General features: G+C 36.7%; 1 protein-coding gene across 1 annotated transcript in view; it reads right to left on the bottom strand.

The window, feature by feature from the left end:
* Nucleotides 1-1,782: 1,782 nt before the first annotated feature.
* Nucleotides 1,783-27,104, bottom strand: part of LOC6645254 (frizzled) — a 116,553-nt gene continuing 91,231 nt past the window's right edge. The window contains exon 5 of the mRNA XM_023177396.2: nucleotides 1,783-2,943. Coding sequence (XP_023033164.1) covers nucleotides 2,411-2,943 — 533 coding nt within the window. The 3' untranslated portion in view covers nucleotides 1,783-2,410. The remainder of the gene's footprint in view (nucleotides 2,944-27,104) is intronic.

Below are 27,104 nucleotides of genomic sequence, written 5' to 3'. Positions count from 1 at the left end.
CAAAATATCATTAGTTGGATAGAGTGAGAACGGGAGGAGAATGCTACAGAATGAGATCTGCGGAAAGGAGGGGAGCTGAACTCCACAGAGTGATTTTAAAGTGTAGTTTTTAATGAAGGTAGGCTATAAAAATTCAAATTACCATTTAAACATTGAAAATTGCTAACTTTTGTTTTGTTTATGCAAGGATGAAAAATTCTTCGCTCCTCAGAGTAATCTATTTTATAATGTCTCTTAGGCGACACAGTGGGCTATATGCTCCTTAAAGTAGACAATTCCTATTTTGGATTGATGAGTTTTTCGAAACTCTTGGAAACCGTCCCAAAAACCAATTTAAAACGCAACTACAAATTTCAGTCTTTAACAATAAAAAAAAAAGTTCTTTGTGTTTTTATTAATTTCATTTTTTTTGTTTGTTTTTTTTTTCATTTTTGCATTTTTGATTGGTTGTATACACTTATAGGTTTTAAGTTGTTTTTTGTTTTTTTTTTTTCGCTATTTTACACCGAGTATCTCATAATTTGTTCATACATTTTTTTTGTTTTATTCAATAGGTAAATATTTGCACTTAAATTCTATACACAAAATGTTGCTGTTTGTTTGTTGTTCTAATTAACAGAGAATTAATTAATCGCTTCGTTTAGTTAGTTAGTCAGTGTATTGGCCTTTTTCCTGTCTATAAGTACATATATGTATGTATGTACTTTTTAAATGGCAGTAGTTTAGCAACAAAAAAAAAAAATTAAATTAAAACAAAAATTAATTGCAAAATTATGACTATAACGTCATTAAAAAAAAAAAAAAAATTATTCAATAGAAATGATCATTTAACAAATGTACAGTTGCAATAATAATAATAATAAAACTAATAATAGTTGTTTATGCATTTTAACTTTAGCACATGGAGGACTTTGTGTTTTTTTTGCTTTCTTTCTTTTTTTTGTTCGTTTTTAGTCATTTTACTTTCGTTTATTGCTACATAATACATTTATCGCCTTGACATTCATTAAGCAAGTTTAATTTTAATATATTTACTTATATATTACGTATACGAGATGTGTCTAACTTACAACAAGACAAATGCTTTAATTATGGGCGAAACCTTCTAATAAACCTTCTCCATAGAGCAACGATATGTTGCGAAATGTCACGTATACTTGTTAGGGGGATAAAGGCTAAAAGTAACTTACAATTTATTGACAAAAATGGGGACATATTAAAATTGTGTAAATAAATTATGAAACAGAAATAGAAAACATTGAGGCAGTTGGACATGAAAGGTCGTAGGTCACAAATCTTGTTATTTCATTACCACATCTCGTATAAACTATTTAATTGGGTTTATTTAGTTGCTTTTTTTTTTTGTTGTGAGAATCAGGAGACCATAAGTTGGAGTTGGGAGTAATGAACATAAATGTGTCTGTATGTATATGTATATGTTTATATGATATATATTGAGAAATTTTGGATTGTATTATATGCTATGGATATATATTTCATTCTTTCTACAATTTCACTTATACTCTATGGGCCCGATGCTCCAACTGTTTTGGTTTTAGTACTAACTCTCGCAGGATTTCTTTCTACACATTTAGCTCATATATGTATATATGTATGTATATTTATGTTTTGGGGGGCACATTTAAAGCTTTCACAAAATGAAAATCTATCAAAATCTACTTAAATGCATATTGAAAACTTCAATTCAATTTCACGACTTAAAAAAATGAAAATGAAAGCGTGTTTTGCCTTATCGTTTTGTTTTTTCTTCATGTTTTTCGATTTTGTTTTTTTAGCATACTAAAAATACTTGAGACTTATAGATTAATAAAATAATTGTAAACTTATATCAATAGTTTTGGTTCAACAACAAAGCCCAATGAGGGCTCTAAATTTTTAAGTATGTATGTGTGTGTGTTTTTTTTTTTGTTTGTGTGTGTAACATAAAGTTTTTTAAACAATAAGTAGCTTAGAGTCAATTTTTGATTCGAGAGACAGATGAACTTTATACAAAGCTTTGTTATATTATAATGTTTTTGTTTTTTTTTCGTGTTTTGTTTGAAGGACTGCTCGAAACTGATTCCGCAAGGGATGAATTTTCAGTTAAATCGTATTGAAAACTGATTTTTAATTTGCAGAACCATTTTCTAATTTCCTTTACACATTAATGAGAGACCTACAACTACGACTGTATTTGCTTAGTTGGGTATTAAGAGGGGAAAGGGGTAGACTGAAGACTCTACGTGCTAAACACTAAGTAACTCTCATTGGCCGCATCATCATCTGGAGGCATGGCCACTGTTTGCTTCCCTGCACCATCACCACGAGCATGAGCAGCCTCCAGATCGCCATCGATATCGTTATCGCCATTTGCAGCATCTTTACCCACCCCCTTTGTCCATGTCTCATACTAGACATACGCTTGGGCCCTTGTCCTTGGCTCCTTGCCCTGTAAACGCTCCACAAAATTACGCCAACTGACCATGGTTTTGCTTGAATATAGCCAAACACTGGAGGTGACACCCACAAGCATGGAGCATAGATATTTCACCATGAATATCTGAAATATTGGCCGTGCTTCGGTCGATCCAGGTGCCCTGGCAGCGGGGCATGGTATGGAAAATGGTTTGCATATATCCCGATGCCATTGAATCATCCATTCATCGAAATTATAATACTCATAGAAGAGGCAACCCAATAAGCCCACCGCGGGCAATATAAACAGGCCGGAGAAGAAGCCAATCCGTAGCATGAGACGTTCCAGTTTGTCCGTGCGTTTGCCATCCGTCTTCATTACGGTGCGAATGCGGAAAAGTGATATGAAACCAGCCAGCAGAAATAGTGCGCCGATCGAAAGATATATGCAGAGGGGCAGTATCAGAAATGCACCCAACGAATGAGTATCCAATTGTCCCACAAAGCAAACGCCAGACAGAATGTCACCTAGAAACAGAGAAAAAGAGAGAAAGAAAGTGAAATTAAACCGCAATCTAGATATTAACTCAACTGTAACTAAATTGAAATATAAAAACGAGTTAAAATTAATTGAAGGTATTTTACAAGCTTAATCAAGCATACGAAATATGAGCGCCAACAGCTCGGGAAATCCGCGACAAGTTCAAGTGAAAACTAAATTAACATGTCTCCCAAACGGAAGAAAAACAGAAAAATAAACACAGGACCCCGCGCTCGCCTTATCCAAAGTACACTTGGATGACGAAAGTTGTATACCCTTTACAAATAAAATCTTTCAATTTATATATTATAAGAACAAGAGGTTTAAGCAACTTAAGTTGATCTCAAACAAAATTTCTTTTTTATAAAAACTAATGAAACTAAGGATATATAAAAATTCCGCAGAATACAAATATATGTAGTAGAATTATTAAATAACTCAAAGAGTATCAGAAAACTTATATAAGTTTAGTGAAGAAATCAACCCAATAAAAATAAAAAAAGAGAAGAGGCAACCAGAGGCTAATCGATAATTTATGAGCGGAAATATGGCACACCGAATGAATGATGGATTTGTGGGGACACATCAGCTGGATGGGGATCGGGAATGGAAATGGTGATGGGGATGGGGAATGACTTGGCTGAATGTCGATGAATTGTAACATGTTTATAAATAGCGCTAATGAGACTTGATAGAGCATATCAACAGCAACAGCAGGCACCAGAGGGGAGTCAACTAACGGGGGTGTAAGCAACTTGAGCTTGTAAATTGTTTAAACAAGCCAGGCGGCAAATTGACTTTGAACTACTTGCTAGACAGACCGACAGAGCGACAGAGAGGGAGAGTCCCAAATAGGGCTGGTGCGAGAGACGAGGACGAGGTATGTACTTATTTATCTAGGCCCAACAATCATTATGTCAATATAGAAATAGTAAAAAGAAATGTAATTGTTATAAACATTTATTATATTTGCCTTCCACTGCTAAACATTACAATGAATGTCTAAACTTTAACGGTAAACATACCAATACTGATTAAATAACAACCAACCCTTACCAATAACCCAAATGAACTTTGTTATTGTTTTTCTTTTATAATAGGGAAAGTAAAAAATCTTCAATGCAAATTCATCAGTTTAATTTTCACAATGAAAACACCTTTCTACATTGCCTAAAATAAATCTCATTTTTAATTTTAATAACATTTGTTTGTAGTCACAATTTATATATATTTAAGACACATTTTTGTTATCTTTTTAGTCCGAGTCTGAGTCAGGATGTTTAATAATTCAACATGAAAGCAGAACAAAATGGTAGACAGAGGTGCAAAATGAAACATAAATTGTAAGAGAATGTGTTTTTCTTAAAATAACCAACTAAACTGCAATGTTTATTATTTCATTTTAAGTCTAAGCAATGTTTAAAACTCATGTGAAATAGCTTTGTTAACTGTTTGAAGGGTTTTTGATTTAGCCAAGTCAGCGACAGAATTGTTTCTTTTATACTTTCCGAAATCTGCGCTATTTTGTGTGGTTTCTCTTTTTTCCATTCCAAGATTTTTCTTTGTTAATTTGTTTGAAATATAAATGTTTTTATAATCTTTTATCTACTGCTTGCTCTCTGCTTTATTTTTATTGCTATGCAGAACATATATGCACATACATACATATGTTTCCATCTCCTACAGACCCTATCGTATCCCCTTCTTTTTCATTCTCGTTAATCCGCTTGACAAAGTTTCAGCAGCTGCAACTCTTCGTTGTTCCCATCAGACATCAGTTTCACTTTATGCTAAAGTCAAAGCCCATATGACATTTCACCTGCTGTTCCTGTGCCCGTTTCTTTGGGGGGGCATCAACTCGCCACTCCCCCTTTTCCACTGTGTGTGTCTCTATTCTCTCTCTCTCTCTGTTTCTCCTTATGTATGTACGTATGTGTAATATGCTGATGAAACTGTCAACTGTCATTTTAAATTTTAATCGCATGTTGTCTCTTGTGTCTGTTGTTTTCTCCCGCTTTTTGAGTAGACCGCGATTATTATTGTCGTTGTCGCCACACGATGATGTTTTTTTTTTTCTCTCTCTCTCTCACTTTTGGTTTTTTTCTTTTTAATTACACCTCCTTTTCAGTCCCACCACCACCACCTCATAACCCCTTTCCACAAGCTGTCAGTTACTTATCTTGTGTATATATATGTACATGTTCATATAAAAAATCCAACAGAGACACAATCATTGGCTTGACTTTTGCTGTGTTGTGCTGCTCCATTTAGATAAATGACACATAAATTAAGCAATTTTCCATTTATGTTTCTCTTTCGCTTTGTTCTTTGTGCTATAATGGAATAATTATGAAACAATTGTCCAGCAGCAGCTGCTTATGTCATGGAAAACTAATAAAACAAAAAAAAAAGATGAAAAACGACTGCAAGCAATTGTTTTATACATATATTTTAAAGTCACATTTCGGCTTACGCAGTATAATGCATTTTTTTTTTTAACTTTTTCATTCTTTTGAATGATTTTTGTTCTCCCCCCCCCCCCCATTTCTCCTCTCTCTTTCACTTGAATAATGTCACAACTTTATAGAGCGATAGATAAACATTCTGTCATTAGATTTTGTGTGACAGTAAATTAAATTAATTTGTGCAAGAAGTTTTTTTTTTGCAGGTAAAGGTTGATTTTACCAGTGTATAATTCTATTATGCACTTTAAATTGGCTTAGAATTGAGAGAAAATACATTCCCAAAAAAAAAAAAAAAAAACAAAAAGAAAAAGATCAAAAGGCAAAACTTTGCACTTTGGACAAGTTTGTATTTAGTTTGCATTTTCACTTAGTACCAACAACAAAGAGACAACAAGTTAGAAAAATTGACACCTGCACCAGCAGCAACCACAACAAGTAGAGAATAGATGCCACCACCAACATATTTAAACTACGACAAAGCTCTGCCTTTGTTTTTTTATTCTTTCTCTTGGCATACACTTTCTCAAACAGATGTCCATTCTTTTTGGCCAATGTTAAAGGCCTAGAGGACGAAAAAGCCGACCACTTAGCGATATCTTACATATCGAAATATATATGCTTATATAGAATTTGTTATTCTATTTTTCACTTTTTACTCTTGATACTGTTTATGAAAAGAGAAAAAATTAGATTACTTCCAACAGGGTAAGGTCAAGATAATAATTGCCCCTACCATGGAAAGAAACTTAAGCAAACAGTAAAAGTGTATTACAATGTCGGTGTCATGTATCTTTGATTTTAAGTTTTAGGTGTAATTTCTCATTGGAATTCTGGTATTTGTCCAGCAGATTAACACCTTTTCAAAGTGGACAAAAAAGAAGAAACAAAAAAAAGATCAAACTTGTTTCATTTGCAGAAGAAGATTCTTCATTATTTCACTCCAACCATACCCTTACCCTTTCTTCTCTACTCAAGTTTGTGTCTGTATGTGTGTGTGTGGTTGTTTTTTTTTTTTTGTGTGTTGGTTGGTTTATAATCAAATGCAATAGCCGGACTAAAAATGGAATTTTGCTTGTCTGCACTTCATCATCCGGGCCGGGCCGGGCTGGGCCAGGCCAAAAGGAAACAACAACTACAACTGCAACTGCAACAACAACAACAACAACATGCGGGAACCCTTTTTTAGTTTGGTATGAAAAGGACTGACAGACAGCTGAAAAAGTCAACGCATCTCTCCCCGAATAACTCGTTTTACCTCTCTTCTCTTTCCTATCACTGTCATTTACCATCTCGCAACATTGCCAACAGCTTCAACATTCAACATGCAGCATGCAGCAACCAGCAGCAACAGCAGCAGCCGAGAAGAATTCCTGCTGCCATACAAAACAATTGACATGCATTGTGGAGTAGAGAAGAGTTGCAGCTATACATATAGTATATAGTGGCTCTTCCTACTCAACTGCAGCCACAGAATTGTCAACTCTGCCACAAAAAAAAAAAAAAGAAGCAGAAACCAAAAGAGTCAAAGAAGGCTGATGAAAAAAAAAGACACAGAAAAAATACATTGCAGTTTTCCAAAATGGCAGAGAAACTAAATAAAGAACTGGTTTAGTCAGAAAGGACTCACATGTGATAGAACTGGTTCTGTCTTGGTTTCATTTTTTAATTTTTCTCTTTCCGATTCTGATATAAATTAAGATCAATATCATCGATGCTATAGAAAGCAAAAAAAACAACAACAACAGCAACAATAAATGAAGCAACATGAAGCAGGGCGGCGGCAGGTGGCATTTCATTTCATTTCTTTAACTCTGATTTATATTCAGTTAGCGGAAATCGCTTTATACGTGGGTCGCGATTCACCAAAACCTCCATACAAATAGCTAAGGAGATAAAGAAACAGAGAGAAAGAGAGAGACAGGGAGAGGGATGGGATGGGGCAACTTTATCTGCCTCCTCTTCTATTTGCAATAGTCTGTCTATGAATGTAACTGGCTGCCCCTCGCTGTGTTCGCCTTGTTGTAATTTATTGTTGTATTTCGTTTATCTGGAATTTTCTAGGCTCCTCTTATAAATAGTCCAGTCGCTTAATTTGCTTCATCTACGCTTAAACAGGCTCCTACAACAACAACTACTACTCCTAAGCATTGTCAGCATGACATGACTTTTATGGTATAAAGTTATATTTCAATGCAACTGTAAAGACTTGAAAGAATTTACGTTTATCTTGCGGCAATTCAATAGAATAAAAGGCTGCTGCTCTCCTACATATATAAGTTTTGTGTATTTCTTAGTGATAACCAGATTGAACTTTAACAAAATAAACTTGCTTTAAGTGATTTTCATATCGTTTTCACAACCTAATCATATGTCCTAAGAGCTTTACTAATGCGAAGTAGACGACGAGTGTATCAAACCGTTGGCCAGAATAATTTCTGCCACGAATCTGAAAATCTAAAAGACATTTAAGATTCATTCAATCGCTTTATCCTACAAATAAATAGTTTGTTGTGCTACTTAAAGCTGCATTTCAATCAGTTTTAATGCTAATATAATTCTCAAACCGACTGATCAATCAATTTATACATTTATGTCCTATATAAGTTTAGACAAATTTTCGTTTAAAACATTGTGCAATGGAAATTTAATTGAAATTATTATCTTTATAATTGTTGAATCTGTTTTGAACGTTCAAGACATAGTCCAAGATAAATCACAATAAGAGGGAATGAGCAATTATATCATTTAATCCTCAGATCACGTAAGCGTTGCTACACATTTCATTAAGTCAATTTACTTATTCCATTTCGACATTGCTATATTTATTCTTTTTGTCTTTTTTTTGCCTAATTCTAAGGTTCAACAACCTGTTGCAAGTGACAGGCGGTTGGCAAAGGACGGTGAGGAGGGGGGGAGATGGTTGGGCTGCAAAGAGGCAGCGACACGCGACGTATAAAAAAAGACAAACAGAAACGGGGTATAAAAACGTGGCAGGCAATAAAAATTGAGGTCAACAGCAACAGAGGCTAATGAATAACGAAGAGCAAACAGGAAAAAAGAACGAAAGAGTGAGAGAGAGAAAAAACCAAAACAGAAAAAACGCTGCCAGCCAGAGTTGCCGTGTCGCATAATTTCGCATTGAAAATGTCAACAGCAAAAAGCAAAAAAAAATCATGAAGTAGGACCAAGCGGGATACCAAAAGGGTACGTCAGTTAGAGAGAAGGGGTTAGGAGAGGAGCAAAGAATTGCGTCGAGGGGGAAGGGAGGCTTATCAAGATGTGCAATTAAATATGGAAATGTGCAACAAGAGAAGCAGAAATAGCAGCAGCAAAATGGGAAATGCACAAAATGCAGGCAAGTGTCATTAGATGCCTTCGTGCCCACCCACATTGCCGTTCCCGTTCCCTCCATGGTTCAAAAAACCCACCCGTATCGGCCTATCCGTTTGTTCCCCTTTAAGCTTTCATTATTGTTGCCATACATTTTTTCTCTCGCTCTCTCTCTCTCTGTGTGTTGTGAAACAATTAAATGTCATTTTGTGGCACATTTTATTTAGTAAAAGAGGAGCAGGACGTTTGGACAATGAAAGGGGCAAAGGAAGGAAGGAAGGATGGAAAAAGTGTGTGAGTGTGCTGATGACAAGAGGTAAAAGGCATTTAAGGGGGGATAGAGAGAGTGAGCGAGGGGGGGATAAGGGCTAGGGGAATTGCGTGAGTGGGAGTGAAGGGGGCGGCGGCGGGTCCCTGATGATGTTGTGTGTATTTAAGTTAAGTGTTTTTGTTGCTGTTTCACGATTATTTGGTGCAAATATTTGAAAATTAAACATGGCAGAGAGACATGCCTAAAATTTCGTAGAGAATTTATATTATGTGTCGACAACTACAACAACAACAACAATAGCATCAACAACAACAATAATAACAACAACAACAGCTGGCGGCGGCAGCAAAAGGTTCCACTCTCAACAGTTAAGTTGAGTTGAGTTCAGTTCAGTTCAGTTGTAGAGAATTCACAGACAAGGCAAACAATTTCAATTTGCATTGTAGGAAACAAGGACACATAAACACTAACACTAAAACACACTTGTAAAATGGCTGCCAAAGTTCAACAACTACAACAAGTAGGTGGCAGAGGCATGGCAAGGGGGAAGCAAAGGCAAAAACACATGCATAGATGGGGCTACAGTTGGATATACATATGTGGAGAGAGAGCGAGAGAGACGTGTGAGAGGCTTAGTTTACTCGAGTTTTGTTTATGGCAACATATGGAATTGTTGAAAGAACGTCAGTTCTCATATATGTGTATGTCTGTGTGTGTGTGTGTGTGAGACTACTAACAATATGGTGGCACTCTACACCACTCCCACCTACCCTCATATACCTATGCTCATCTTTGAATTGAAGTCTTCTTCACTTCTCGTTATCAACATCGTCGTTGTCAGTCGAATTACCACAGGTACAGTGCTGTCAAAAAGTTCAAAGTGTTTGGATTTACAAATAGATAAGACGATTCCGTGTTTATTTTTCCCAGCTTAAGTTACCAACCACATTTATCTATATTTGTAGATTTCTAACTTTTAAATGGAATATGTACTATGAATAAAATACTCATCAGTTTTAGCGATTTTCCTCTTCCTGACCTTCAAAATTTAAGCTATTGCGGTAAAATCATGAGTACTTTAAAATCATACTCTGAATATTCAAAAAGAATCTGTTTCTTTTACCTTCTTTTTGTGCTTTGTCTCATTTCAAAGTCTTAGGATTTTGGTTTCTTTCATATATTTAGGTACCCATTTCAATGTAATTCTTTTTTTTTCTATACAATATTTCAAGATTTATGTCTCGCTTGTTAAAAATTCCATTATTTATAACATTCAACCTTAACCCATCGTGGTAACCGCAAGCACGTTTTTTTTAGAGAATTCCTATTCCATTTCCACACTCAAAAACCTTACCAAAGGCAACAAACAACAAAAAAAACAAAAAAGGAAAAAGCAAAGCTTTTGTGCAATTTCATAAATTTTAATCCTTTTTTATTGCCACCGAGAAAAGGTGAGCGCGGAAAATGAAAAGTGAAATACACAAAACTCATTTCCGTCACGAGGCAGGTGCCTAGAGGGGGGGAGGGTGGGGACTAAGCGAATGAAAAGCTGTGCTTAACCCCTCAACAACAACAACAACTACTAACAACAATTGAAGAAAGGAAGGGAATGAGGGAACTAAGAGAGAGAGACAGAGTCAGTCAGTCGAGTGCGTTCTTCGTTGCTTCTTCTCACTAATTACTTTGCCACCTACAGAACATTACGAGAATTGGACAACAGGGAGGAAAGAGAAAAGGAGATGAGCGAGGGGACAAGAGCAAAAAAATAACAAAATGGAGTGATGAAGAGAACGGGGGGCGCCACACTTAATGTGAAGCCTGCGACATGTTGACTGCCTGCCCGACTGCGGTTAACTCTCTTGCTGATGGCTTGTCGAGGTCGGTCGGAGAGATGGTATCCATTCACTCAACTAGGAGGAGGATAAGGGGTGACACAGGTACGAGGACAACGACGACGACGAGAAGGATGCCGCTGAAAAGCGCTGTCGGGATGTGCTCAAGGATTACAGTGTCCTGTCGCGCGTAATTTATGCATGTCTAAGCAGGCTTTTTGGCCTGCTTTGCCCTGTCCTGGCATGCAGGACGACTGAATGAATGAGACCCAAGGGATCACATCAAATGGTTCTCTTTATTTTTTACTTTTAAGTGCGTGTGGGAAAAATGCAATGCCAAAGAACTGAATAATAGAATGGTGTACTATAGGGGCGTAGTGGGCGTAAATTTTCTTCTTTTTTTCGGGTGAATAGGTCAAATGGGAATCTAGGGATTACAGCAGAGGTACCACCAAAGCGGAAACAAAAACGAAAAAAAAAAATTCTTAAGCTTATTCTCATAATCTCCTAAGTATGATGTGACACAACTGTTACATGTTTGCTTAAAAAAAAAACCGCAACTATTTACTTAGAATTGGGTAGTAATTAGTCTAACTAATTATTTACTTAGAATTACTAAAATAATTAAAATAAAAAAACCTAATTACGATCTAGTTACTACCAATTACGATCAGTTTTCAATTAAATATTTACGTTCTGAAAATGATTTTGAAATCTTTTGTAAAACGTTTATTTGACTTTTTAATTGAGTGAATTTCAAATTGTTTAACCGAATGAAAATAAGGATAATGTTTTTTTTTCCCCTCCCCCGAAAGATTGTTCGTTCTGTGTGGCACTTTAATATTTCAAGATTTTCCTCGCCAAATCGTAAAAATAAATCTTTTTTTCTTGCTATGCTGCTCCCTCGTAGCACTGCGGTTTAGATTGAGGCCATAAAAGGCCTGACTGCCGCAGTTGTACACGTCGTATACTTAACCCGTTCATGTCTAGCGGAAAAAATGTCCATTAGAGGGAAATATCATTTAATTAAATTGTTTTGGGTTCTCTTTCATTTACGTCCCCTCTGTTCTTAACTCTGGCTAGCTATAAAGTGGAGATGAGTGTTAAATGTTAAGAATTTTGAAGAGATGCTAATGATTCACCTGGTTGGCTTGATGGCGAGCGGGTAGAGCATAGAGGGGGTAATAATGAGGGAGGTCTAAAGAGACAAATTGTTAAGAGTCGTTAATGTAATCGTTCAATTGATTTAAATTGCATTTAAGTAAGTAAATCCCTTAATTTCAACAATTTCTTATTAAATATTGACCAAGTGAAATCCTTTTTCCAACCATTACTCTTATACACTTCATTAGAGAAAATTATTTACTTTGTGGTCTGATTGAACCCAAAAGGCTTGACGACCGACCCAAAGGGAACATTTCATCTAGTACATACAAATCAGGTTAAAGTCAACAAAACTTCATACTCGACCTCGACCCTCACCTATACCAAATACAAAAAAAAAAAAAAAAAGAAACCAACTTCTCTCGACTAACCCTTTCAATTAAAAAAGTGCCAGAAACAGGCAACAATTCCGACCACCAAAAATACAAAAAAAAAAAACCAAAGAAACAAAAACAAGAAAATTTCTACCCAACACTCTTTTGCTCTGTGTGTTTGTCTATCAATCAGGCAAACAAATAGCCTGGCCAAACACTTTGACTTGACGGCTTAACAAAAATTTGTTGTTTCGCCGTTTTTGCAATTGAAACCGGCAACCTTTTTTTCTCTCCACCTCACCACCTTCTCTGATGGTCTTCGCTCTCATTACAAATTCAGGACAACAAATTGTTGTTGTTTTTGTTATTTATTCTACATCACTAACTAAATGGGTAAGAAAAAGGAGAAAACAGATATTTAAGAAGCCAACGAATCAGTTATACCCTACTGATTGATTGGATAAGAAACAAATTCAGAAATATGAGAGATCGATGATAAAGTCGGATAAATATGGATGGGAACGCCAATCGCCTGATAATTGAAAAACTAGTTAATGGTTATAAGTTTATATTAGAATTTGCTTAATAACATTTCTTCGTCAAGGAGAGAGTATGATAAAATGTTGTTAGTCATAGCCAAGTTTTAATTGAATGTTCTTTGACTCTTGGGATAAAATATTAATAAATTTCTTTGTATATAGGAAAGTTTTCTGCCTGCCTGCCAGTCAGTCTGGCAGTCTGAATACTACTACTGAAAAAAAGAGAGTGAGAGAGAGAGAAAGAAAGAAAAGAAAGAAAGAAAAAAAACAACAACCGCAACTTTTCTAATTTATTTTCCATATGCGTTCCTCCTACAACTTGTTTGTGTTGCTAATACATATTATATAATACTTTTTATTTTTCTTTGGCTTTTTTTGTGAGCCTTTTGTTCTAAGCAACTTGGTGCAGGACTTGATGTTGGTGGTGGCAAATGTAAGCAAAAGCTCTCTCTAGGGGGGTAAGACACACACGCGCGCGCGGAAGGTTGGGCGATGGGAAAACTCAAAGAAAAGTTGCCTCTCTCACAGCTTAGGGAGTTGTGGTGGCAAACCGATGGCTTGGCTCTTATGGCGGGCGGAGGTAAAAGGGGCGCGCTTGTACTCGTGGGTATTCACGCCCCTGGTGTTGACTGTTGTGGATTGCCAAAAGCGCTCAGAGTGCGCTCTAAAGAAATTTTCTTGCCTCTTTTTCTGATGATGTGATGTTAGTTGGCTGGCGGTGGAATTGTTTGGTTTTTGTTGCATACGCTTAGGCGTTGGGAAGGATTCTCAAATGAATGATATTCGAAAATCTAACTAGAATGGGTTTGAATTGGTTAACTAAAATGACGTCAACTCTTGATTCAAAAATAGAGTTGGGAAACGTAGACATATCAAAAACTTGTGTCCTTTTTTCCCTGATTTCTAAGATATATGTAATTATAATTCTAAAAGAAGTTGTGGAGTTACTGAACGACAAAATTGAATGCCAAATTCATGGGATTAGCTTAAAATTCTACTGTTTTGTTTTGTCTTTTAATTAAAAAAAGGTAGAATAAAGATTAGATATGGATCCCTTTCTCATATCTCATATTTATATAAAGTCTGAAATAATAAGTATACCAAGAGCAAAAAGCAGTAGAAAATAGCAAGTGCTCATAATCTAACAATTAGTGCAGATTGACTAAATTTATAAAATGCTAATGCAAATGAAACCATTTAGGGGTTTGAGAATGTTACGTTAGGGTACTCATCTAATAGAATCAGTATCTCAGGTACATATCTGCATAAACGTAAATTGATAGTGTTCTTTGTGACGCTCCATTCATAGTTTTGATGCACATCTAACCACGGGCTCATAATTATGGCATGCAATTAAAAGCAAAAGCATTCCGCTAGTGCACTTTTGCTACTTCAAACTGCAACAATTAGCTTACTCCTCTTACTCACATGTTAATTACATGTTGCACATAGACAAGGACAGAAATAGTAGCACAGAGGGAGACAGGCAGTGGGAAAGAGTAAGTGAGTAACCATGAGAAGCTTACAAAAGCGTGAAAGCGCACAAAAATCTACACATAAAGAAGAGGAGAATGAAGAGGAAAAGGAAAAGAAGCTTGTGGCAACTACTTTTGACCATTTTTGGTTATATTCAACGTCCTGCTCCTTCAACCTTTGTATGTATATATGTATGTAGGTATGTACAGTATGTACATAAATAAGTAGAGCAACAAACAAGTAAACGTAGATAGATAGACCGATAATAACAAGAACAAAACCAAACCTGGAATTTTTTTTTTTTTAACTTTTGTCAGTTAGCGGTTTCTTAAGAGAGCGAAAAGGAGTCGGCGTCGGCGTCGAATGGAGGTGGACCTGGTTTGGGGCGGCAATACTTGGTAAACATCGTCATCTCTATATGGCATACATCGTTTACCTTTTTGTATGCACTTTTTACTCGTTAGTTGGCTTTTGTTTGCCTTGTTTTGTTGTCTTGTTCTTGTTGCTTGGACTGCAGGGGAGAGGGAGTGTAAAAGTCATCAATATTGCTTATTTGCAACAGTTTTCTTTTTCTCTCTGTTACCATTGTTGTTGTTGTTGTTTGGCAGTTATTGCAGTTCGACTCCACCCATTCTTACTCCTACTCTCGGTGCTCTGCCGCAGTTCCTTTACTTTACATGCTTTTTTGCTATGGCTCCAGCACAAATTGCGTTTTGTTTTTGTCCTTCTCGACACTTTTTGTGCCTTTTGTGCGTTGATTTATGGGTGATTGCCCGTATGTGTGTGTGTGTGTGTTTGTTCCACATGTCTACGTGTGTGTGTGCGTGTGTGTGTACTTGCATTGTCCTCCCAGGAGAGAAGAAAAGTCCTTACTGCTCCTACGGTTACTGCTTTAGCTCCAACTATGCTTGCTTGCTTGTTGCGCGCATACAAATTGGTTTTAGTTATTAATGGTGTGTATAATTAAGCGGGTTGCCTGCCTTTTGTTGCCAACTTTGTCTGCACTTCTCTCTGCAGTTTGTTAGAATGTTTCTTAATAATTTGTATGCACATCTTTCGCACAAAGACGATGAATACGAAGATGCCAGAGCCAAGGAAGACAAAACCCGAAAAGACAGAAGAATATGAAGCTCAAAAACTGGTATGGTACATAGTTCCAACCAACCTACACAAGTGGATGTTGTAAAAACTTGTAATAAGTACACCGGGGGGGCAAAGGGCCATCTTCCTCTCCTATATAATTGAAAGTGAATAGAAAATTGTGCAAAAACAAAGCTTGTTATCATTTGGAAAAGTTTCTTAATGAGCACAACAATGTCGCAATGAATGGTGAAAATATATATATTTTGTGTAGCAAATACTATCCATTTAAGATATTTGTTTTTTTTTTAACTTTTCATTCAAACTTCATATAAAGGAATGGAAATATAAATAAATTACGTATACCAAGAAAAAATAAAAATCTAGTTGTTGCCTAAAAAATAAAATGGTGATAAATTCATAACCACAACAAGCCAAAACCAGTTGAGAATTCTAAACGGATATTTACACGAGAGCAAAACTCAAAACAATTAAATTATGAAAAGAAATCAATCGATTTTTCATTTTTATTGTTAAAATAGTTTCACTCACTTTTCGGTTTATTTTAAATAATTGCACATTCAAAATGTTAAACAAAATTTTTAGTAGCATGTTATTAACTCTTGAACTTTGGCAATTTGATTGGTCTATCTAAAAGTCATATCGTCTCTTGTACATACTTATCTATACAATCTGAACTGTGAACTCATTTTTATTTCACCTCATTCATAGGCTATCAAAACGCACTTAACACAATTGTGCCAGGACAAAAGTTCAAAGCGCACAACTGCCATAAAAGTAAGTGAGTAACTAACTTCAACGATCTAACCATTCGAGTTACCCGACCATCCTTTTGACCCGGCCAACCAACAGGTGTTCACTACACTGTTACACCCTTTACACCCATCCACCCATTCCCTTCCTTCCTCATGACTCAATAGTTTTTGACACTCGAGATGCGACAGAGAAAGAGATGGAAGAGAACTTTCCTCTTTCGTTATTTGGCTCATTTGCGTAAAAGTTTTTGAAAAACTTTGATAAAGGGAAAGCATTTAATTATGAATAGTAGTAGTTATGCAATAGATGCCACTAAATGTTCGATAGTAACTTCAGAGAAAGAGATAGGGATTGAGATAGAGAGGGAGAGAGATAGCGAGACACTTTGCACAACACTTTTAGGCAATTTGTCTTTTAAGGGGACCCGCATTGATGACTATTGAAAGATATATATCTATGGCTCAACTCAGTTTGGCTCGCTCGCTCTTTCTCAGAATGATTAATAATCAAAATGTCAACGATGTCTGTCTGTCAGTTATAAAGTCACTTGACAGTTTAATCAATTTGTGTGTGTGTGTGCTTTGGTGTATGTGTGTGGGGGTTTTTGCTCAAGCGTTATGCGGGTTTCGATTGAGGATAAAATTAACTTTAACGGGACCAAAAACTGTTGACAATGTAAACAGTTTAAAAAGTTTACTTTTCACTCCACTCTCTATTGTTAGTTCTCTGTCTCTCTCTATCTCTTGCTCTATCTCTTTCAAAAAAAATATATAAATAAAAAGAATCCAAAGATGAAGAAAAAGAAAAGAAAATATAGAAAAGATAAGCAAATAATACAAAAGGCCAGGCCAATAAAAGAGGGAGATTGGGAAAAGCTGCGGAAAAAGAAGCTAAAATGAAACATCTGTGCGTAGTTAGAAAATATCCCATATAAGCTTTCTATACCCCTTATAATCATATGGATAAATAAAGGGTATGCTCAATGGGATGCAGTTTAAAATTATGAATCTATTCATAGATGGTACCTCATTATTTTAGTTCTGGGAGATTCCTTATCGAAATCATTCGTTTTCGCCTATTACTGAATGAAGTACAGGGTATATTTTTGGACAGTCTCTAAATCGAAATTGCAGAAAATTTTCTTGCCTCTTGTTTTCTGAGCAAACAAACAAACGACAACGGCGACGATGTCAGAGTCGTAGCATTTTGTGGGTGGGTGGCAAAGGAAAATAAACAAAAATTATGACAAGCGGCAGAAAAAGAAAAATACGGAAAAGAAAATAATAAAAATCCAAAAGAAAAAATAGCAACCGCAATAGCAAAAAAAAAACCGTGTGTGTGTGTGTGTGTGGGGCAATGCGATGATAAAGAGAGGAGAAGGAGAAGACGATAGAATGGTAAGTCAACTACTAATAAACAGTCCTCAGAGTCCCCCCCCTTGCTCATATGCATTAGGCATAAAAATGTCAAGACATAAAGCCAACTAGCATGCATAACCTGACTTAGGAGGGGATCTGGGCTTTAAACACATAAATACAGTTACTCGGTAGATAGAAGAGGGCTGGTAAGGTAAATCCCCGAGTAGGAGTAGTCGGCAAAAAAAATGCCATGGACCATATGGTGGCATTGTGATAAACGGTTTAAGGTGCGCCGGGCTTACTCTAAAAGATGGCAGATGAGAGAATACACAATAAAGTCTTTCTTCAGTGAATTAGAGAAAATTTAATAAATTTAAAGCAAAATGTTTCCACAATCAAATGAAGAGACATATTAATTCATGATTTAGATCGAACCGTATCATTGGGTAAACTGTTATAGGAAATGTTACCATCAACGGCTGTAGACAGTCATCTGTAATAGATTCCCACAGCTTTCAGCTTAAATTTCGCCATCTTAGACTTGGACTCAGACTCCGATCCAGAGCCAGAGCGGGAGCCATAGACCGTGCATGAGTCTCTACATTTCCATACCCATGACCATATATCACATGTCTCACTACTATTGTTGTACAACCCAATCATGCAAATTCCCTCTCATGCAACGCATGTCTTAATGCCCTTCTATGGTAGAACTTATGACCCTTACCTGCCTAACATACCTACCAATCTACCCTGTCCCAACCAACAGTCCTCCTCTTGTCCCGTCTTGTCCATCATCATCATCAATGTGTGTGCGTGTGCGCCTATGGAACTCCCCCGAAATGACTGTAACATAACGGAGAAGGTGGAAGCGGGAAACGAGGTACTAAGTTTAGAACCAGCTGGTCGCTGACGATGACGACGACAACAACAACAACGAAGAGCAAGCACACATGTAACATACAAAATCCTCCTCCTCGACTAACATCCACATCAGAGTCAGCTTCAGCGTCAGAGTCAGAGTCAGACATGGACACATATGGTAAAGCTGAAGTAGCATAGAAAACGAAAAAAAAAAGAAACGAAAAAGAGAAATGGCAAAACGGCAGCAACAATAGATACAAAGACATGGAAGAGCGGAAGCGGGGGAGCAGCAGCGAGACCAAAAGCATGGGAGGTGAGCCGAACAGCCGTTGACCAATGCCTGACATTTGAGCCATGTTGTCAACGTTGTTGTACTGCCTGGAATCGTTGTTGCTGCTGCTGTTGTTGTTGTTGTCTGCATCCATTATGGCTGTTTGCTACACCCGTGACCAGGGAGCATGTCTCGTTGTCTCATTGGAATTTCGCTTTTGTCTAGCATTTTTCCTCACATTTCCCTTTTACCCTCTCTAACCAATGGCCTTTTGAAATCGAAATACCTATTAGTCATTACAACGAGGTATATCAGGTTTGCTTTAAAAAAATACTAATAAATTCCATTGCAGATTGATAGACAATGAATGTAAAATCAGTTTTTAATTTGCAAAATTTCCATAGGGTATAACAAAGTCGACTGTTTTTTTCTATTAGTTGCTTTCATTTTTTTGCATATGCTTTTACCGCTTAGCTGCTTGTAATGAGCTGCTCATAACTCCACTGACGTTTTCCACTGAAGTACATAAATATACAGAAGAAATATTAAGTGCGCTTGCCCTGCTCCCTGCTCCTTCCTGCAATCCCTTCTCCCATCCCTGCCAGCACTCTCCCTCTCAGTGTTCAGTTGGTTTTATCTTTCCACAAAATTAGTTACAGACAACAGCAACAACTACAACGACGATGACGATGACGACGACGACGACGGCAACGACTATGACTATGAGGAGAGTTAGACAATGACACACAATGTCCACTTGAAATGTTGTCTGTCATTTTGGGTAGTAGAGATAGATATATATTTTATGATCGATACTTTGTTTGGCTCATACTTATATGGTTATGTCCTAATAGCCTCCTAATAACCATCAGCATTCTGTTTTTGGCCATTTTCCCATGTGCCTCATTGGCAAATTATGTTTCCACGAGAAATGATATGAAATGATGGACATTTTTGGTGGCTTTTTGGGTTAGATGAGAATATGTATGTATGTATGGAGCTAGATTTGCCATATGGATCTGGATTCGTCATGGTGGTTTTTGTCGAAGTTTAATTTTTTAATTAATTGCTTGTCACGTTTCGCCATGGCATTCTCTAGCGAAAATGAAATGGAACGCCGCATCGTTGCACGTTTGCCTCAAAATAATAGTTATAAGTGGCGGTTGCTCTCTGCGGTTGTATTTCCAACTCCAATGAAAACTCATAAAAAGGAACGAGAAGAAAGAAAAAAAATAAAGAATTGCACTAGCCAGACGACACTTCCACGAACATTGAGATGGAGAGTGAGAGGCAGAGGCAGCAGTTACTTGATAACAATGAAAGAAGGAGAATGCCAAGTGATGAGTAGCAAATGGAGGTGGGGTGACTTGGCTCCTGCATCTGTCTTGCCTTTGCAATGGCAATAATTGTCATTGTCATCATCATCATCATCTTCAACCTCATCCTCATGCTCATCATCATCATTATCATCTTCAGTGGGCGGCTGTCCAAGTCCAACAAGTCTAAGTCCGTGCAGACAATCAAAGCCAAAGCAAAGTAAACTTAAAGCAAGTTAACCAGGCGACATTTTTCAGATGCCAAGGCGAAGGCAAAGGCTGGAACAAGCAACTAAACGGCAAATGCCCCCGACAGTAGAAACAAAGAAATGACCAAACATGGATAAAAGTGGCAGTTGGAATGGTTGGGAATTATCCAGAGGCGTAGTCTAGGCGTAAAAATCAATAGGTAACAAGAAGAAAAAACGAGAAATTGTCTGTTCTCTGATCATGTGGATCTTGAAAAAGATCTATAACAGTTGCATAAAATCAAATCAAAATTTCCCTATGAAAAAGAATTTCAGCAATACATCTTGTATCCTTTTCTCCACATCTACAAGTGACTCTACACCACTGCCCATTGAGGCCACGTTCCCAAGTGGACTGCGCCCACAGTTTTACACTATACGCTGCTGCTTCTTCTCCTACTGCTGCTGCTGCTGCTGCTGCCGTTGTCATTGCCATTGCCATTGCCATTGCCTGAGCCTTTGCCTTTGCTGTCCCAATAGCGCAGTGTTTTGTTATTTCTATTTTTGCTCTGTCCAGTTCTACTTGGCGGCGTGTTGTGGGCAATCAAAGCAATTGCGCTGGGGCCCCCAGCCCAACTGCAAGTGTCGGCCAATGGCTGGGCCAGCGCACTAGAACTAGTAAAAATAATGAGCTGTAACCCTTTTTGGATGCGACGCAAGGGGCAAATGACTAGCTGCTACAACAAGAAAAACAAAAAGGGAATATAAAGAAGCAGAAGCAGAAAAGCCGGTCTACTACATACAGCAAAACTGACAGAGATGGAGACAAAAAGAACAAACCGAGACGGAGGAGACGCAAAAAAAAAAAAAAGAAAAAGAAATTAATTAAGGCAAAGGGGCCAAGAGATTGAGGCATTGCGCGTCGCCATCTTCGGGTGGGTTGTTTGATTTCTGCACGACCTTCAGTCGATAGGCTATCTCCTTTCAATCTTGGCATAATAAATCTTCAACTCAATCTCTGCCACGCCCCTCCTTCATGCTCCATCCACCGCCATCCGCAATCCGCCATCCACCATCCTTCAATTCCCCAACGCCTGGCTACGACTACTCTACTGGCTACTCTAATTTTTATGCATGACAAGAGGCCTACAAAGTCAAAGTCAACTTTTTGCCGTTGCTTAATTTTTCATGCGGGTCGGCACAAAGTTTTCATTAAAATTTGATTAAAAATAAATTATTGGTTATTAAAAATGATTAGTTTTTGGTAAGAGGCAGGCGACGAGACCTGTTTGAGGTGAAGAACTTTTGTATTCTTGTAACTTCTTGGACAGGAACGAATAATGAAACTGTTAATGTGCTTGCAAAATTAATGAAGCTTTGTGAAAAACTTTCAACTGAGATAAAAGCCTGCCAAAAACAAGAGAGGAGACATTCAGAGACCAATTTGAGACCTAAATATTTTGTATCTACACACAGATACATTAGGCATTTGGAATTTGTAAAAGAAGTCGAGTTAATACGTAGATTAAGTAAACGATTTGACATAGTAGGAGCCCCAAAATAGCTGACATCAGTAAATGTGAGCAAAATGTCGATGACGTTCAAACTAAAACTCAATGAAAAAGACTCAATGACCCCGACTAAAGAAGACTAATGGAACACATAGCTAATTGGTATTTGTTTAAATTTTTTAATAGATACAATACTTCAATGAACTGCAATCAATTGCCACACATAAATTATCTAGAGCAAAAGCAAACAATATTTAACCCATTTATTACAGGCTCAGAATACAGAAAAAGCTGTGCTGTCCATTACCTAGGCCAATTCATATAAATCATAATTTTTTGAAAGTGCGTTTCATATTACTAAATGTGGCAATCTACATATATATATATATATATATATGTATATACAATATGTATGAGGTGGAGACCAATTAAGCGATGTCTACCCACCTCACTCTCTAGTGAGTAGAGCCAAACCCAGCCCAAGTCAACAAGACAATCTTGGCCAAACCTGTGGCCAAGTGAGGTCCAGTTTCCCCCCCCTTCAAAAGATCCAATGCAATGCAATTTCAATTACCAAAAGCAGCTGTAAATCAACTTTGCCTTGGCCGGCTGGATATCAGCTTAAGCATATACATAAATTAACATTAATAAAGGAGCATATAAAAAATGAACTAAACACACACATACAAACATATGGTGTAGATGTGTGTATGTAGGTGTATATAGTATATAAAATTCAACTCTGACATATATAAATCATTTTTAATGACCAGATGGAAAATAAAAGGGAGAGAGAGAAAAAAAACGGCAAGTTCACTTTGCCCGCTCGCGGGATAAGAATGCAGATGCAAAAATCCTTCTTCAACGACTTGTAAAAAAGGAGGCAAAAAAAAAAAAAAGGAAAAGGAAGAAAAAATATTTCATTGCCGGAAACATTCGACATTTATTTTTATTTGTCCCCCTCCACCACACCCCTTTACACCATTTGGCCCGTTCTCCATGACGCTTATTGCTGATTTTGGCAAAGTGTTGACTTCGATATGTTTTTGGCAACACCAACTTGCATAACCCGGGAGACACAAGGACAAGCGGACGGACACTGCAGAGCCGTAGAGTCAACTTGCCTCTTGGTGCGTGCCTTGCTTCGTGTCTCTGTGTACCGTTAAATGCAACGTTTAGATACAAATGCATAGATAACACACATATACTCGTACCTACATTTTTTGTATTTATTTTTTGTTTGTATTTATTTTTTTTTTTTAGTGCTATTTCTCATGTTGTGTTTGCTTGTATCTTGTTTAAACGCAACGCAGCAAGCTGTAAAAATAATATATAAAATGCAATTTTCATGATTTTTTTTTTTATTCTGCTTTTTTTTTTGCTGGTGTGAAAAATTGGCCAAGCCTTGGCTTTGGCTTTTTGGCTCATTTGTCTCTACCTCCCCGTTTTGATGCTTGTATCTTTCTATCTGTATCTGCAAGTTGTCTATCAGTCTGCTCGGTTTTGCTGGTGCTATGGAATTTTGTTATTTTCTTCATCTTTTATGTCTGCGTTTCGGTTGTTGTTGTTGTTGTTGTTGTTGTTGTTATTGCTTCTCATCTGAGCGACACTTTGACGCTGTCAATTCAAGTGGAGTTCGGTCTATCTCTATGTAGGTTTGATTTGTGAAATGATTGCAAAGTGGTCTTGGTGTAAAAAAAAAAATCAAACCTCTTCTCTGACTGAATGATGGGAATTGACTGATGATCTATTTGTTGATTAACTGTATCGATTATATAATTAACTGTTTTACGTACAAGATGTCCTTAACTGTTATCCGAGATAATTACTTCAAAAATATGTTCAATAAGAAACTTTGTTTTAAGGGTTATACTTATATTAGTTCAAAGTAAATGCTTTATTAAAGAAAGAACTGAGCAAAGTGTTAAGCAAAATCTATTTTTAATGCATTGTCTAAGTCTAAACAAGAACCAAGTTAAGCCAATTAAAATAATTCTAGATTCTTAACGAATATCTTTCCAACTTTTGTAGTTTAAACTGTTAAACAATCTTAACTTCTTTGGTTTTTTTCCCCCCTTTAGATTACTGCATCAGCCAGACAAGTGAACTGCGAGTTAAACAAGTTCCAATCATTCGATTCGGGTAAGTGATCTCCCACCAACAAACATTTTTCTTTTGGATTTGTATTTTTTATACATATTTCTTTTTTGTTTTGTTGGTCAGACCTATCCAATATGACTAATGGAAGGCAGATCATTTCCACATCTCAAGATCTCTATAGAGCAAACCAAAACTAAAAACCAAAGCAAAATGCAACTCACAGAGCCCAGTTTTTGTGTGTGTGTGTGTGTGTGCTTTTGTTGTAGTTGTATTTATCTTTTTTATTTAAATTTATGGTCGACCACTCAGACTTACCAACTACACACACACACACACACACACAGACTCCATATACTGCAGAGAATGGTGAGGGGGGGTGAAAAAAAAACAAGTTGACTGGCAATAATTATGACTTCTTGAAGTATTTTTTTGATATTTTTTTTTTCCTTCAGTTTTTGGGCAGATATACATATATTTTACACAAGTCATGGCGATGTCTACTACTATTGACGGCCCCCGAACCACAAGCCAAGCCACACAGAGACACTTGACAGGCAGCTCGAGTGGCTTTTTGAGAAACCAGTCTCAAGTGTGTTAGAATTTACAGAGACTGTGACTACGACTGGGATTGGGCCTGGGACTGGGACTGAGACTGGGCAGAGTGGGCCAGGACAGAGAGCTCTATGGCTGGGCAGAAATTGAAGGCAGAGAATGAGACAGATAGAATGGATTGTGCGTGGACAGAGGTTTTGATTTTTATTCCTTCATTTTCAAGCGCCGTACTTCACATGTTAACAGAAGATGAGACAGCGGATTGGGAACTGAGATTGAGAATTGAGTCCCTAGCATAGAGCTCCATAGAGTTGGCCAGACAAAGCATATATATATATATAAACATTCATATAAGCTCTATATGTACATACATACATAGTATAGAATGTGTGGCAAGAGAAAATATTTACACTGCACTGGTTTAGCACAAGTTGAACCGGTTTCATTTACCATTTACCATTTGTCTTGTTTACGAATCTTCTTGGCAAGAGAGCAAGAGCAAGAAAAGATGATGAAACAGAGAAAACTGTCTGAGCAGTCCACAAACGGGCCTAAATAACTATAATCAAATATTGAAGCATTTCTTAAAAGATCATACACATAAGGTACATACTACTATATACATGGCGTGAGTGAGTGAGCGAGTGAGTAAGTAAGTGAATATTTTATAAATCAATTCCTTGGTTAAATTATCATATTAAATCATGCTCAATTCTCAACTTTCATTCACTTATTTAACTTGACAAATTACAAATGAAATGTGCAATATGAACTCGTGTACTCGAGTAGTTAATTACTTAACTAATTTCCTCATTCCATTTGTTACCTTTGCCCTTTATTGTTTGCTCTATCTTTAAATGTAGTTCTTATTGGCTGACTAGAATCCTAATTGGCTAATATCGTATAACCAATCTTCGTTGAGTTCAAAGTCATGTTTTATCAGTCAAGCTATTGTTAATTCCCTGGGGTTAAAAACCATAAAATATGCATTCGATTTCATTGAATAATTATGGCTAGAGCCCAATTTGCAACTGGTTAACTACTTCATTTACTTGCTGCATTATACTTTGATATGTATGTATGTATGTATATATATAATTTTCATAAATCCCAAAGCCAAGATGTGAAGTAGACTTAATTGCCTCGATTTGTGGTTCCATGTCAAGAGGGAAAGAGAGAGAGCGATTTCAAGTGCATATTGAATGGGGAATGGAGAGGCCAATCGAAATGGTAATTATGCTCATACAGTTACACATATTAATATAAGTATATACATATATATTTGTATCTTTATGAATCCATATTGTTATGATAGTTAATTGTGGCAAATTAACTGGCAATATGACCATAAATAAATACTAGACCTGCGGTCAATCAACCAGAAATTGTTAAAGTGACATCCTTTTGACATACCTGAAACAAAAAGAAATAAAAATTAGTTGTTAAATATCAAAATATTTGTAACAGAGCCGGACAAGTTTGGTAAGAGTATTAAATATATGACCATAAGGTTTCTTGGCTTTTAAAAATATGCTAATAAATATGTTTTAATTACTCAACATGATGCAATGTCCTCTGACAAATTTCGTTCATTCTCAAAGAAGGCGAAAAAAAAAGAGTTTTTTTTTTTTGGAGCTTTGCCCCTAGGAATTAGTTGTGTGTATTAAACTCTGACCCTAATTACTGTTGACATGGGATACATTTTTTCTTACTTATCTCTCATTTCCCTCTCTCTTTGTCTTTTTGTTTCTTTCATTTGGATTTTCCTTCTCTCTTTTTTTATTACTTTTCTATGGCTAAATTCTTAGTGTGTACCCTTGTTTCTTATTTCGAGATTAGCGAAAAGACATTTAATAAAGAGATATGTATATGCCTCATTTTGTTGCAAAGACTTAAATGGGAATTCTTTGTGGAATAAACGACAGAGAGAGAGAGAGAGCGAGAAATGGGGATCAAGAAACTTTTCCCACTCACACATAATTAAATAATTTTTGTCACCTTTCACAAAAGTTGAAACATAAATTAAAATTTTCTCTCTGTTCTTTTCTTTTGCCTCTGTTGCTGGGTGCAAAAAAAAAAAAAAAATGGAAAAAAATGGAAAAAAATGAAAAAATTAAAAAAAAAAAAACCTGCATATCCGAACTCTGGGCGAACAACAAAGGGCGAATTGAAAATGCTTAATGAAAGGGAAAAACTGTGAGACGGGCCGGGTAGGATACATGACTTAACAATACGTAAAGCCCATTAAATGATAAATTCGTGGTAAGCATATTTCTTTTTCTTTTTTTTTTTTTACCTTTGGTTTATTTTATTTTAATTTTTTTCACCACACTCCCCTCTTCGCTCCCTCCTCAGTTTTTCGTTCGTGTTTATTGTGTGTTTTTGTGTCGTTGTTCCAAGAATTAATTGAAATATTCGCTGGTCGCCAGCCAACCAGCTCAGCTCAGCTCAGCTCAACTCAACCAGCCAGGCAGAGACAATGCATAGTAGTAAATGTTATTGAAAGGGAAAATTGTGCGGTTAAGGTTTGCGAGGGGGTGGAGCAGAGCTTTAAGTCTTTGGTATGGGAATCCAAGTTGGCGAACGAACAAAGAACCTATAAATCTCTCAAGGTAAATACAAGAAGACTTAAACTATGCCGCCAGCTTGTTATACTAAAAGAAACCCATGCCGAAAACCCTCCCCAAAAAAAAAGAAGTACAACAATATGTGAAATGTCGCATGCAAGACGACGAGTGCG

Source organism: Drosophila willistoni (genome assembly GCF_018902025.1).
Source record: "Drosophila willistoni isolate 14030-0811.24 chromosome XR unlocalized genomic scaffold, UCI_dwil_1.1 Seg143, whole genome shotgun sequence".
NCBI lineage: Eukaryota > Metazoa > Arthropoda > Insecta > Diptera > Drosophilidae > Drosophila > Drosophila willistoni.
Note: the sequence above shows the minus strand (reverse complement) of the source record. Positions and strands in the feature narration are given on the sequence as shown.